The sequence below is a fragment of the Scleropages formosus genome, chromosome 8, assembly GCF_900964775.1.
Source record: "Scleropages formosus chromosome 8, fSclFor1.1, whole genome shotgun sequence".
NCBI classification, from domain to species: Eukaryota; Metazoa; Chordata; class Actinopteri; order Osteoglossiformes; family Osteoglossidae; genus Scleropages; species Scleropages formosus.
This window is the reverse complement of record NC_041813.1, coordinates 16,912,038-16,925,642: the sequence shown is the minus strand read 5'-3', so window position 1 is coordinate 16,925,642 and position 13,605 is coordinate 16,912,038. Positions and strand designations below refer to the sequence as shown.

The window sequence follows — 13,605 nt, the reverse complement described above, 5'->3', positions numbered from 1 at the left end:
AATAATAAAGCAATAACATTTTTTTAATATTCAGAAGCTTAAGGAACCTGCTGCATGACTGCCTATAGAAATGTAATACTTGACAGCTGAAGATTTGTCCCCCTCTAGTGATGAAAGTGATATATGTGATTGGAATAACACTTCAGTGGCCAGCAGGGGGCATGCTGGTAAAGAGCTTACCTCGCCAGTCAGCCTCCATAAAGTCAGTAAACACATTCAAGAAAAGTACTTGTGTGAAAACCTAGGGAACAGTGTCTTGCGCTCCATGTTTTTACTCATAGGGGATTATTTCACCCTCAACCCTATCTCGTTTTAGCACTGTAGTAGAGGTCAGACATTCAGCTCCAAATTCTTTTAGTGATTTTTTATTAAAAAATAAACAAAAAGCAGCATAGTTTATGTACAGAAGTAAATGTTCCACCTGCTTCTTGATTTATCTTACTTTGCTTCTTTACTGCAATATATTTTGGAAACACAACTGGCAAATACTTAGCACCTTATACTTTTGAAAAAAAAAAAAGGAAATATAAACGCTGTTGACAGAAATATTCAGTAAAAACATACTGGCATTTTTAAAAAAGCTGTCTTATTTAATCATTCATTAAATCACTGTGGATAATCCTAGTTTTTGCTGAGATGGTACAATTTTAAACGATTTTTTTCTGCAGACTTCTTTGGTTTAAATGTATTTTAGTTGGTTTAAAAATAAAACAAATACAAAAAATTTAACGTTTGAAGCATTTGCAGCATTCAGCTAAACATAAGGACAAAATAACACGGCAATACTATGTACACGTATGAGGGAAGTATTATGAAGAGGTTTCAAGCCTTTGGTGATATATACATGTTCAAAGAACTGCACTGATTCTGTTGTGTCCAGCTTGTCCGGCTGCTGATGACTGTCCACCCCGTTGCGGGAGCTGTGAGAGTGGCCCCTGATCACACTCAGTCTTTTTTCCTCAGGATGAGGTACAGGAGTCCGCTGAACAGAGCGAGGGGAAAAGCCACCCAGGCCAGGAAGTAGGCGAACCCAAAGCCCTGATCATTTGATACCCACTCTGAGCTCATCAGCGTGTAGATGATGGCGGCACTCATGACTAGTAGGCCTTCGTGGGAGAAAGAGAAATGGAGACAGGCTGGTAGGAAAGGCTTTCTCTTCATGTAAACTGTGGTCTTATCAGTGATGGGTCTCTAAAATAAACCAAACAGTTCTACAGAACAAAATAGAAAACCTTACTACTAACTGCATGCTAATTTTCTCCAGTGCTGGTTTTTAATGAGTAATGATATTCCAGTAATAAAAGGAATTTTGGATTCATGCTCAGTCCATTGGGTCAATCATGTTTGTCTTTGTGTTGGAGAGCAGCTGTGGTTCTATATGGGGGTTTAATCTATGCACTTAATCTCTCAGATAATTTAAGTATGCCTTGGTTTATTTACAATTCTCTGTCTGTACTGAGGATCTTATCACCTTCAACAATATAACAGGACAGGCACATTTATTCTTGACTCTACGGACCCCATTTTAAGGGTCAGCATCATCAAAATGAAACTTTTTAATATGGCGGGTTAGGCTCTGGTTTGCCGTAACCCCACTTGGAACAAGCAGTCTCAGACTCGTGTGTGTGTGTGTGTGTGTGTGTGTGTGTGTGTGTGTGTGTGTGTGTGTGTGTGTGTGTGTGTGTGTGTGTGTGTGTGTGTGTGTGTGTGTGTGTGTGTCTCACAACATAAGAAGCATCTCATGTAGTGTTTAGAGCCACTACCTCTGGACTCAAGGGATCCAAGTTTGAATCCCATCTCCTGCTGTAGTAATCTTGATCAAGATACTTACACTGAATGAATTGTTCCAGTAAATATTACCCAGCTGTATAGATAGATAAACACTGTAAGTGGTTTACATTAAGTTGCTTTGGAGAAACTCATCAGCCAAATAAAGGGGAATGTAAACATCTTTATTACACTAGCAAAATCAAAATTCAGAAGCTTGTAGTATACAGGGCTGTTCAATGTGGATGTCAATGTGCCTCATTTGATTGACAAGCGAACAGTGTTGGAGCGGTCAAAGGTCACACTCACTTGCAATGATCTGGAAAATTCCGGTAAGGAAGAAACGTCCTCCCTTGCGGAGAGTAAACAGCTGACAGAAGAAGAGGAAGAGGGAGATGCCACAGAAGGCCGCAGACAAGATCATGAGACCCTGCACGGCCTGCATCCACTCTGAAGGAGACAGTAATTGGGAGGAATCACTTGTTGGATGGGATTGCTTAAGGAGAGATACTTGACCAGATACGGGGAAAGAGTAGACAGTAGACAGATGACGGTGATGGGGTACAGTCCTGTAGAGGAGTGTTTCTGCTTTTTTGAGCTTATACTGTCTAGATGATTCCTAACTCTGATTTAAAAAATTTCTGAGGTTTATTTGGTGTACAGGAGAGTCTGTCTCGTGTCCCTAGTGCTGTGTATGGACAGCTTGGATTTTTTCAAGGCCACAATGGACTGTGTTTGAGAACAGTGTGTATATTGTGGGAGGTTTTGAAATAAGCTTTTTCCTAGTGGCCCTTCTTGAATATAGAGGGTCTATTTCTTGCTGTTGAGAGCTGAATAGTCACGTGTGAGAAGACTCAAGGGTCTTAGGTTTCCAGCCATAACTCTGGAAGGGCTGGTTCCCAGTACCTCTCATGTTCAGCTGTGTCCGCACGTCTGTTTTTGCCATGGCCTCTGACACGGTTGGACTTCGAAGAATGTGGCCGAGGCTCATGTCCAGCACTCTTTTTGCACCACACGTGACAGTGAGAGACCCAAATAGGACAACAATACCAAGGAGTGACATGGGAAGAGAGGAGCAGCTACTCCTCCTCTCAACCCACCAATAAGAAATGGCTCTTCTGCCGTTTCATCTTTTGGTCAAAATAAGTTTGGTTTTATTTATTTTTGATCATGTGATGAAACTACAGTAACTGGTTTGTATTTTCTCTGAAAAGATGGTTTGATGCATGACCAAGCTTTCATAGCTGGAGTAGCAGAGGTCAATATCTTATTCAAGGACACAATAAAAGTGCTTCGGACCTGAAACCTTCTAGAGCTCAACTCATACCTTAGATGATCAAAGGCCACAGGAGTACCTTTCATTTCATAGCTCAACAGAGCACTTTGTTAAATAAGATAAACACAGCTGATTTCAAGTGGTGACCCCACAGTATAGAGCATTGACATACAGGCTTACACTGCTGATGCGGTTCTAAACACAGCAAAGTGAAGCAAAGAGGGGACGTACACTGAAATCAGCCTTCATTTGAGAAAAAAAAATTCTCCCCAGACTGCACCAGTTTTTTTCTTAAAACCACAAACTATCTCGTAGCCTCTTCCCACCCAGCTTCACTCTGCCGAATTGAGATTTAAACCCACAACCATCTGTTAATGAACTGCACGACTAACCAGTGTCTGTACTGTTGCACAGTGACCATGTTTTGAATAACAGGGGCCCTATGTGAATAAAACCATTTCTACTGGAGGTAATCCAAGTGTTGCTGAAAACAAGTGGAACACCCATCAGTGCTATTTGCAGAGAAGAATCTCACTCTCCATGTGCCTTAATACAGGAATAGCTCTCTAAGAAACAACCATTTTGATACAGTGCGTTACCATTAACAACCCATTGACTCTGTTGGCTGAAATCTCCCAGAAAATTACATGTTGAGTGCAAGACAGGTTGAACTGATTAAATTTTACTCTAAAGGTGAGAAACTAGTTCTCATTGTGCAAAGCAGCATTTTAACATTCTATCTATAGGCAGCAGCTCTGAGGAGCAATGGTCTACTGCCATGCCCATTCTACAAATGGAACTGAATTATCTGAAAGGTTTGAAACCTCCTTACTCTCTCCACCCCATGGTGTTTCTGCTATGTCTGCTTCTGAAATGGGTTGCCAAAGTGTACAGAAGTTCCAGCCTTCCATCAACAGACAGTTGCAGTTGCCCACCTTGGATCAAAGCCCACATGTCTTGGCTGCAAATGGTTGGGAACCCCTACACAGAAGTCCTGTGATATTCCTATGTAGTGAGTAGAACACTTAGTTTTGCCAGTGTCAAGACTGAATGTCAGTGTCTTAAAACAACTGGGAAAGGTGGACATACAGGACCCAGAAATAGAATGTTTGTAAACACTATAGACATTCTAAAAATAGCATGAAGTCACAATGCCCACCTCCTGAGAAGGACGGGAGACAGTGGTATCCTCCATTAGCCATGGAGCAGTTGGTCCATAGGTCAGAGGTGATGGTGTCTCCTACCACCCATGCCTAAGGCATTAAACACACACATGCACACAATGTGGTAACCAAAGGGCATCACTCTGCAAAGCACCAAGACTCAGTGGCATCTTTTTATTCATAACCATAAGTGCTAAGATTACTGCCAACTGATTATTCCTACAGCTGGACATGCAATCTTAGGTCTTCAGGCATATTTGTCATGTACCATAGTTGTCTAACTTTATTTCCAGTAGAAGTCAAATTTAATAGTGAAAGAATACAATTAAAATACTCACATTGACAATTGTTGAAACCAAAAGAAGGGCAAGGGCAGCCAGGTGTAAGATGATTATTCCAAAGAGAAGCAGGACCATTTTTTACCCCAGTCTGAACAAAAAAAATAAAGAAACAGGTGCTGATATTCAGCCAGTGTTTATATGGGGTGTTCCCCATCGGTAAAACTCAATGTGGACACTATTTTTGTTTTCCTTGGCAGGAAAATATTAACTGTTTTGTCTACACCAAATGCAATTCATTCAATTTATTGTATTAATGTTTATAAAAGACTTAGATTTAAGTAGCACCAAAGAAGCATTTAAGAAGACAAGCAAAAATGTGGAAAAAAAAAAAATGCCCAGAAGAAAACATTTTACCAAAAAAAATTTTTTACATTTGCAGTTGTTACAAGAAATTCTACAAAAATACTGTGCTGCATATGTTGCGTAAAAGCTTTATTATACATGCGTTCTTAGTGACATCACTGGAATTGGAATTAATTTGGAATTTAAAAAAATCAATACATGCAGTAAACGCTCTGCCACGGTAGTAACTCCCAATTTGACCATGTGATGGTTTTTATGATAATCCAAGGTTTTTTAGAACTCCTGTATATGTTGCAAAAATATAAAATCCCGATGTTACTTCTCATCTGTTTAAAATTAAAAGCATTCCGAGGAGTGTCCAACTTACTTAGAGTGTGTAATTTAGATTCCAGGAAAAGAAAGCAATTTTGCACAGATGAGACTCCACAGCAGTCCCCCCAGCCAACTCTCTGACCACCCTGACTCCTGCAGCAACTCATACTTATAAGGTTTCAAGCGCGTGGCAGGAATGCGCAGCCATGCACCACAGTGTGACGGTCCTCCTCCAGTACACTGCTAAAAATATCCACAAAGCTGAGTAACTGAAGTCTGTTGGACCTTCCACGGCACTGTATTTATGTAACTGATAAGGTAATGTGTATGTTCCTTGTGCTAACTAAACTGTAACGAGATTCTTCAGACTTCACGCTGATTTCACTGGTTTTCTTTGGTGTTGGTGCAATTACTTGTATCTTGTGACAACTGATTTTGATGAGTACCTAGTCATCTGTAGGCTAGTTGTGTGAGTCATTAGAGATGCCACCTCTCTTGAGTGAGTGAGGTGCAGTTGGTTGTGTCCAGAAAACCTGGTTATTTTGGTGTACATTGGGCTAAATATGATGGCTGGTAGCCATTTCTCAGGACAGATGACACTGTGCGTTCACCTTTTAGAAAAAATAGGTACAATACACTTAACTGATCCTTGTTGGGAAAACAACAGTTTGAATTAGATGGCAGTTGTGATAATGTACCTCAACGCCAGTTCTGTTAGACCTTCGGGGTGGGAGGATCACACACACACACATTTACAGAACCGCTTGTCCCATACGGGGTCGCGGATCCTACCCGGCAATACAGGGCGTAAGGCCAGAAGGGGAGGGGACACACCCAGGACGGGACGCCAGTCCGCCACAAGGCACCTCAAGCGGGACTCGAACCCCCGACCCACCAGAGAGCAGGACCCGGTCCAACCCACTGCGCCACTGCGCTACCACGCCCATGGGAGGATCAATTTGGTCCAAATAAGTCCAATTATAGACCCTTTGACCACCTTCCATTAAGCTAAATTTTGTCTGTTTCTTTAGCATTACTTCAGTGGCATCTCTGCCCCAAAGAGGAAGGAAGGAATGTTGGTGATTAAGAGGCTGTTGAAAATCATCTCAGCTCAGACTTAATGTAATTGTTTATGAATGAAAGAACATATTACATGAATGGCCTTGATTTGAACGTTCTTCTCCATGTCCCTGAGCCATTGGCAGTAATGTGGCCCATGAGGCTTCCAGCCTGCTTAACAAGGCCAGGTCTCCCCTAGTAGTACAGCTACTCCCATCCACTGACTTCACAGGCTATAAATATATACCTGGAACCCAAGAAAGCAAAGCTCTTTGAATTCCTCCTGCTGATAGAATCCTGTTCACCCCCAATGGGAGGCACACTCTCCAGCAGCCTGGGTAGACCTTGGTGGAACAAACAGATAGGCTGATACACATTGCCCTCAAACATCCATCTCAGGCCCTCTAGGTTTACCTTTTGTTGGACTGGCACCAGGAACAAGCAAATGGCATACAAGGCATTCTCTTTTCCACTTGCAATAAATGCACCCTTCAGATTCATGACGATTCAGAAAATAAGAGCTAGTGCTGCAGGGTATAGGGACAGCAGGCAGCATAGCAGTTAAGGACCCAAGTTTGAATTCCACCTTGTGCTGTATTACTCTTGAGTAAGGTATGACTCAACAGGTTGAAGAATTCTTTCTTTGCTGAATCAATTGGTCTGCACAATCAAGACAGTGGTACTCAGGCAACTGCAGTTATTCACAATAGCAATTTTGCTGGTCAGAATAGAAGTGTAATATTTGTCCAATATCCTTGGTGGAAAATATGGATGTGCAGCATACTGGAAATGTATGTTTGGTGTTGTCTTGATGTGTTCAGTGTGTGTAATTTCGAAAACCACTGCACTATTTATTTACTTATTATTTACTTATTTATTTATCAACTCTATTTTCTCATTTCTTACTCATTTATTCTATTTTATTTTCTAATATCCTTGTTTGCTACCCTGTTCTGTATGTTACCATCCTGAAGGATAGAGCTGCTACTATGCAAAACAAATTTCAGAGAAATCTGACAAAGTTCATTCATATTGTATCATCTGCACCCTAAATTGTTCCAGTAAAAATTACGCAGGCTTAGCCAGGGTCTGCAGTTCGAGTCTTGCTTGGGGTGCCCTGCGATGGACTGGCATTCCGTCCGGGGTGTGTCCCCTCCCCCTCCAGCCTTACATTTACATTTATTCACTTAGCAGATGCTTTTCTCCAAAGCAACTTACAATGGGTACTATGTAATGTTACTAGCCCACACACCTTATTCCCCAAGGTGATTTACACTGCTAGATACAATACTTACAATGGGTCACTCATCCATACATCAGTGAAACACAATTGCTCTGTGTCACTCAAACACTACAGGGGAACATGAATAGCATGTCTTTGGACTGTGGGAGGAAACCAGAGCACCCGGAGGAAACCCACACAGACACGGGGAGAACATGCAAACTCCACACAGAGTGAGTGGGGATCAAACCCACTTTCTCGTACACCACCCAGGTGCTGTGAGGTAACAACACTACTCGCTGTGCCACTGTGCATTCTGTGTTGCCGGGTTGAGCTCCGGTTTGCCGCAACCCTGCTTGGGACATGCGATTTCAGACTGTGTGTGTGTACCTGAAAAAGCATACAAATCTCTGCACTGAATGTATAATCACATTATTGAAGTTAACACAGTTACAGTATATAGTTTGGCAGTTCACAGAAGTGACTGGAAAATATTTAATTTCATCCATCGTAGGAGTACAAAGAGTGAAGTACTATACATCCAGTTACTGTCTATCTTTGATATGGTGCTGATGTCCCAGCCTGTAGCAATATCAAAGATAGACTAGAAGCTTGATAGGATTTAAAACCCCCCTAGGACACTGACCCTGATAGAATATGCAAGTAATTTTGCTCAGCATGCCCCAAAGACAAGAACTGAATTTGTTAATGAAGTTTTTCAGAGGGGAAAATAAAGAAATTTTTCCAACATAAGGTATGTGTTGCAAAATGACTTCCATTTACGGGCATATCCTTCTATATATGGCCCTGAGCTGTTACAGGCAATTCATGTAAACTTACTAAGATCTGAGTTAAATATTTTCATAAAGGTAATGAACAGGCCAAATTCTATTTGCACTCATCATGTCTTCCATAGTGACAGGACTGTTTATCCATATTTCTTTAAAGCTTTAAAAGAACTTTTCTGGCACCTCGTTTGGTAGCTTACAAAAGCTTATGGTCTACTCAGAGGTCTGACTCAAAGTATCTCCACTAGTGGTCTATCTAGAGGACTACACTCCTCAGGGTTCAGAAAAAAATTGGGCAAAATAAACCTTGTGTTTCTCAGGTGGTGAACCAAGGAATAAGGGAATTCAAATAAAATAAGAGGTTTGTTATATACTACCTGAACTGTGTGACCAGAGCCATAGAGGCATCTGGGATTACTTGCCTCCTACTGCACCCTCCAGTCAAGTAGCATAGGATGTGGAAAAATGAAACTGAGGAAAGATAATGAAGAGATTGAAGGTTTGTCAGGATTATGGAGGTGAGCATATAGTAAGTACAACAATAAAGCAAATAACCTTTGAGCTGAGACTCAATTGTACTTTTCCCTTATATACGAAAAAATTAAAATGTTAACCTTTAGACAGCTACCTTTACAACTTCCTGTACAAAGTTTTTTCTAACAGCAAAGAAAGGCTATGTGAGAAAGTAAGCAAAGAAATTTGAATTCACTCTAAAACTCAATATCATGACCACGCCAACACCTCAACCAGCAGCACCTGGATCCGATTAAAGCACCTGACTTCAGTTGGAGGACTTGGCTATAAAAACCATCACTCATTTACATTTACATTTACATTTATTCATTTAGCAGATGCTTTTGTCCAAAGCGACGTACATCTCAGCAAAAGTACAATTTATGCATTACATTGAGAGAAGGAGACATAGCTGCAGACGTGAAAGTCTCAAGCAAACCTAGTTTGTTCCCTACCACTTACTGCACCGAGGTTCATCGTTCAAGTAGGTGCATAAGACACAGACAAATCCCAATACCCACACCAATTTTTTTTTAAATTTTTTATTTTATTAAATATTATAAGATACACAGATGAGCAGTACAGTACCAGTGTAATGGCTGAATAAAGGTTGTATCTGGGGATGCTTCTGGATGTTGTATCTGGGGATGCTCAACCACTTCCCAGCTGTGGAATCTCTTTTGAGACAACTGTCCCCTTTGAGCTTTCAAACCTACCTCACCTTTTTATCCCAAGACCCGTTCCATGGCTCTTTGGTAACGACTGCCTGCTTTGTCCCCCGACCACGACTTCAGCTCATCACCTCTGTTCTGTTCGCCAACCAACCAGCCATTTGCCCATCGCCAACCACGAGAACAAGTCTGATCCCTTGGTACTGACTAAACAATAGTGTTACAGTGAGTGGTGGGACTCAAACACCTTTAGAGTGTGACTTTGAACTGACACATCAAGTGTCCACATGGAAGGTCAAGTGGTGGATGAAGAAGAATCAGCCAAAGAGATCAGAGTCTTCTGGATATAGAACAAGGAGCTCTGTACTGAGTCAGGCAGAGATGTCAGACAGAATGACTTGGGAAGATGAGAATGACGATTACATGGATGCATAACTACAAGCAACTTGTGGAAGTCCTGAATGTAAAATATGAAATTTGATCTAGGATCTTAAAAGAAAATCCTGAAAATCTTTTTCATTTTCACAATGCAGAACAAGAATGTCTAACTACATTTAATTTTCTCTAAAGCGGCTGCATCTGAAAGTTATTTGTTGCTTAGAAGATGCTTGAATCCTGACTGACATATTTATGTAGTTAGGTACTTCTAATTTAATATTTCCAGAATACTGCAGCAGACTTAAGGTTTTAAATGTCTAGTGTTAACCCCAATACTACCAGCTACCCTAGAAATAAAAAAAAAATGAAAGTACTCATGTGTATGTGACACACACACACACATTTTCAGAACCGCTTGTCCCATATGGGGTGACGGGGAACCGGAGCCTACCCGGTAACACAGGGCGTAAGGCCAGAGGGGGAGGGGACACACCCAGGACGGGACGCCAGTCCGTCACAAGGCACCCCAAGCAGGACTCGAACCCTAGACCCACTGGAGAGCAGGACCTGGTCCAACCCACTGCGCCACCACGCCCCCCTGTGTATGTGACACTACTTCAAAATCCAGTGAATTAGATTTTTTATTTTGAGTTGCCCAAATCATAAAAACTTACTTTGAACTTTAAATCAAACCACACTTTATCATATCAGAACAATATTTTTGAGATTAACATTAACAATCTTTTTTTGATGAGCACTCAAAACATTTTGTTGATTTTTAAGTTTTTTTTTTTTTTTTTGCAGTATAAAAATCCAAACTTCAGAAAAGTTTTTTGAATTGACATTACTTCTCAGATTTTGTCACACCCATGACCACACCCCAGCCACAAGCACCTGGCTGTAATCAGTGCAGCGTGGTATAAATGGCACCACTGCACCACTCCCTGGTTGTGGAATCTTGTTGACACAACTGTCCCCTCTGCTCTCCCAAACCATACACTTGATTTACCTGACCTGCTGCTTGCATCTCCCTTCCTCGTTCCCCTGCCCGTCTCCTCATCCTCCAATCCCATCTCTCGACCTTCACTCCGTTCCTTCAACCACGTCTCAGGATCATCTTTGGTACAATGTTCGACCCTTGAGTTTGGACCTTCACCTGCCCCCAACCATGAGATTTGCTTTGTCTCTTCAATATTTCAATAAAGAATCCCTCATCTAGGTCCAACGGTCTGTGCCCTGATTCATCTTTTTCACAGCTTTCCATGTAAAGAAAATTCAAAGAAAGCCAGTATAAGACAATGCATTTCTCAGCTGTTTTTGTCCTTAATTTTCATTGTAATAATTATTTTTACTTCTTAAAAGCCTGAAGAATGACTAATCTTCTTCTGTGGTCATGTATCCTTCACAGTTCTCAGATACTTGAGACAAAATCTTTAGTTGTAGTTTCACTCTTACTAGCTAGGTGGTGCATATTGAAAAATAATGAATTGATGCAAAAGGTTATTTTTGTAGGGCTTTTAGACAAATCAGCCTGACAACTTTATGATGAATCTAGGGTATTTGAAAGAGAGTCTGAGGAAGTGAAAAGGTCTTGAGAAGAACAAGAGGGCACATCCAAAACAGCAGACAGAGGCCTGAAGGTTGTCAGTCTTTCAGATTGTCATTCAAAGCTCTGAAAGAACAGACTAAAGGGAAACACTTCAAAAAATCCATCAGAAAAAGAGAACATGGAGACAAAGTCCAGATCAGAAACACATTGGCCTGTCAGGGATTGGGGGTTGAAGATGTAGGAGGGGTATGGAGACACAGAGTGATGAGAGAACAGCAGACCATTGTGTGTGAACACCAGGCACTGATAGTCACACTGGAATACACATTCACACACTGCTTCAGACACGCTTTCACACACTCTCACACTGGGAGCAGCCTCTCACCTGCGCCCCAGTCTTTCTGCTTATTAGTATATGGTTCTTCACCACTGGACCACCTGTGGAACAACACCTGATCTGCGATTTCTCAGTGTCTCATCATTGGATAGAAGGAGACCCACAGCAGAGGAGTTCCCAGCATCTCACATCAGGTAACATGATTGTTGATGATGTGGGTTTATCTACCGTGAAACTTCAAGCCGAATCTACAAATCAATCACAAATGATGGATGCTTAACTTTACTAAGCCTCAAGGTACTTATGTTTAAGTTATTTTAGGAGAAAATGTTTTTTTTTGTGTCAGAACTTGGGCATTTACTTACAAAATAGCAACCTGATAATGAAGAGAAAGAAAAAAACTGACATATTTCACCCACTCTGGGTGTTAAACAACTCTCTGTTTAGAAGCTCTTTGTGTCTGTGTGAGATAATCCACTTGTCCAGTGATGCTCAGTTCAGCTCCCACATTTCTGTGAAAAGAAGCCATTCTTAGGAGTTACAACTAAGATTCCAGCTTCTGTTCCAGTGTCCATGTTTGGCAGAGATATCATGAAGTCTACTAGATTTTGTTGACCTTGAAAAAAGAAATAGCAACAAGGGAAACACTGTCTTTCAGCAATTCATTGCTATCTAGTTGATGACAATGTTTTAAAATCTGCTTTCAATATTTGGCTTTAACTTGGCTTAACACTGTAAAGTGAATTAAAAACCAAGCATTTTCACACAGAATTTTCTCTCTTGCCTCTTTCTCTTCAGCCTGCTTGGCTTCATCTTAACACTGAGAAAGGCAAAGAATCTGGATAGACGGTGGTGTCAGTTTTCCTGATCTTTGAACTATTTCCTGTGGCCTGAAAAGAAGAAAAACAAAAAGAAAAGTGAGGTCCAAAACCAAGCAGGTCCGCTGACTTCACCAGAAGAGAGAGCCCAAGATAGAGGTTGGGGAGAAGAACTACGACTAAAACTAGTCCACTACCAATGGCATCAACAGGCCTACAATTGCTAGGCCTAATCCTGTCCCTGCTAGGCTGGGTAGGTGGGTCCATAGTATGTGCTGTCCCCCTGTGGCGTGTCACTGCTTTCATTGGCAACAACATTGTGACAGCTCAGATCATCTGGGAAGGCCTGTGGATGGCCTGCATCGTCCAGAGCACAGGCCAGATCCAGTGCAAGGTGTATGACAGCATGCTGGCTCTGCCTAGTGACATGCAGGCAGCACGTGGCCTCACCATGCTCTCCATCCTGCTATGCGGGCTGGCACTGGGCCTTGCCATCCTGGGTGTCAAGTGCACCAAGTGCCTGGGGCGACAGCATACCAAAGCTCGCATCAGTCGTGTATCCGGAGCCCTCTTCGGAATTGCAGGCTTCCTTTACCTGGTGCCCGTGTGCTGGACGGCACACTCTATCATCCGGGATTTCTACGACCCACATGTGGCTGCTCCACACAAGCGTGAGCTCGGCCCTGCCCTCTACCTTGGCTGGGGGGCATCGGGGCTCCTACTGATTGGTGGGGCATTGCTCTACAGTGGATCTGCCCCACCTGGCATCCCATCTTCACCCACATTTAGCAGTGAAGAGGAGAGTCCGCGGAGGGCAGCTGGAGGGGTGGCCCAGGTGAAGGGGTATGTCTGAGGAACCCCAGAGGGCGCACAACCCACCCCATCCCCACCTCCAGCCCAGTCACCTGAGAAATGAAACATGCTTCTGGTCTCCACACTGTCTGCTACTTTTCTCTTAACAGTCCTGCTATTTCCCCTGTATGATTCTTTGTCTTGTTTGTACCCAGTGTGAGGTTATGAAAAGAAATGTGAAATCGTTTTGTTACTCCGCCTCTGACCTCACTTGATAACCCATACCGTATGTTTGTGTGTATTAAAAAAAATCAAT

The 13,605-nt window shown here is 42.1% G+C and overlaps 2 protein-coding genes across 2 annotated transcripts; one reads left to right on the top strand and one right to left on the bottom strand.

Moving 5' to 3' along the window:
- Nucleotides 1-349: 349 nt before the first annotated feature.
- LOC108935804 (peripheral myelin protein 22-like) lies at nucleotides 350-5,296 on the bottom strand. The gene is made up of 5 exons (XM_018754680.2): nucleotides 5,218-5,296; nucleotides 4,545-4,635; nucleotides 4,203-4,296; nucleotides 2,077-2,217; nucleotides 350-1,106 (listed from the first exon to the last, which is right to left on the bottom strand). The coding sequence occupies exons 2-5, from the start codon at nucleotides 4,620-4,622 to the stop codon at nucleotides 946-948; spliced, it is 474 nt and encodes a 157-aa protein (XP_018610196.1). The 5' UTR covers nucleotides 4,623-4,635; nucleotides 5,218-5,296; the 3' UTR covers nucleotides 350-945.
- A 6,349-nt stretch (nucleotides 5,297-11,645) lies between these two features.
- Nucleotides 11,646-13,605, top strand: LOC108935701 (claudin-4-like). The gene is made up of 2 exons (XM_018754507.2): nucleotides 11,646-11,873; nucleotides 12,478-13,605. The coding sequence occupies exon 2, from the start codon at nucleotides 12,697-12,699 to the stop codon at nucleotides 13,348-13,350; it is 654 nt and encodes a 217-aa protein (XP_018610023.1). The 5' UTR covers nucleotides 11,646-11,873; nucleotides 12,478-12,696; the 3' UTR covers nucleotides 13,351-13,605.

Coding starts and splice junctions, on each gene's coding strand:
- LOC108935804 (XM_018754680.2), bottom strand. CDS start 4,622: ATGGTCCTGCTTCTCTTTGGAATAATCATCTTACACCTGGCTGCCCTT. Junction 4,297..4,544: donor TGGTTTCAACAATTGTCAAT/GTGAGTATTTTA, acceptor TTAATGCCTTAG/GCATGGGTGGTAGGAGACAC. Junction 1,107..2,076: donor AATTTTCCAGATCATTGCAA/GTGAGTGTGACC, acceptor TCTCCCACGAAG/GCCTACTAGTCATGAGTGCC.
- LOC108935701 (XM_018754507.2), top strand. CDS start 12,697: ATGGCATCAACAGGCCTACAATTGCTAGGCCTAATCCTGTCCCTGCTA.